This window comes from Aplysia californica, unplaced genomic scaffold (genome assembly GCF_000002075.1).
Source record: "Aplysia californica isolate F4 #8 unplaced genomic scaffold, AplCal3.0 scaffold02161, whole genome shotgun sequence".
NCBI lineage: Eukaryota > Metazoa > Mollusca > Gastropoda > Aplysiida > Aplysiidae > Aplysia > Aplysia californica.
Window position 1 is genome coordinate 12,319 of NW_004799431.1, and position 813 is coordinate 13,131.

At 47.7% G+C, this 813-nt stretch overlaps 1 protein-coding gene across 1 annotated transcript in view; it reads left to right on the top strand.

Annotated features, from left to right (window-relative positions):
• LOC101845302 (transmembrane protein 45B) overlaps window positions 1-461 on the top strand; it is a gene marked incomplete at its 3' end in the record, with an annotated part of 7,580 nt that extends 7,119 nt beyond the window's left edge. The window contains 1 exon segment of the mRNA XM_005113392.3: window positions 224-461. Within this exon segment, the coding sequence (XP_005113449.2) occupies window positions 224-461 (238 nt within the window).
• Between the last annotated feature and the right edge of the window lie 352 nt (window positions 462-813).

Here is an 813-nt window from a genome sequence, read left to right on the forward strand (position 1 = left end):
GTGTGGGTGTGTGTGTGCGTGTGTGTGTGTGGGTGTATGTGTGGGTGGGTGGGTGTATGTGTGTATGTGTGTGTGTGTGAGAGTGAGTTTGTGTGTGTGTGTGGGTGTATGTGTGGGTGTGTGGGTGTGTGTACGTGGTGAAACACCATACAAATGTACCAGGATCAGGACAATGAAGATCCATGTATCTTATCTTATCATCTTATCGTACTTGCGTCCACAGTCCAGCACGCCACAATGTACTTCTTCTTCCTCCTGTCCGGTATCGTGGATGTTGTGATGCACGCCGGCGTCCCGCTCCCCCCAGGCTCCGACTACATGGGCATCGTGCTGGCCTTCACCGTGGAGGGTCTGCTGTTCGCCAACCACCTGCACGACCGCCCTGTCCTGGACGTGCACATACACGTGCTCCTGGTCTACGTCGTCTTTCTCACGGTGGTGGTCATCATGCTGGAAGCCAAGTGAGTACTGCTGCAGCGCTGTCTTGTTTTATGGCCGTTTTTTTTGTTTTTGTTTGTCTGTTTGTTTCTTGGTTTCTTTGTTTGTTTCTTTGTTTGTCTGTTGTTTGTTTGATTGAGTAAAGAGAAGCACATTGACACAATAACGGCCATGAGGTGGAAAGAAGAGAAGAAAGACAGATAGATAAAACAACAGAGGGAAAGTGTAAAAGTAGAACCTATCAGTACAAGAGTGGCTCTCTCCAACCACCCTCTATCTTAACGCAGAAATAAAAGTAGTAAATAGCTTTTGTGTAGCGCACATCTTCACTCGACAGTAAGCTCTCTGCACTTTGCACTTTGCACTTTGCACTTT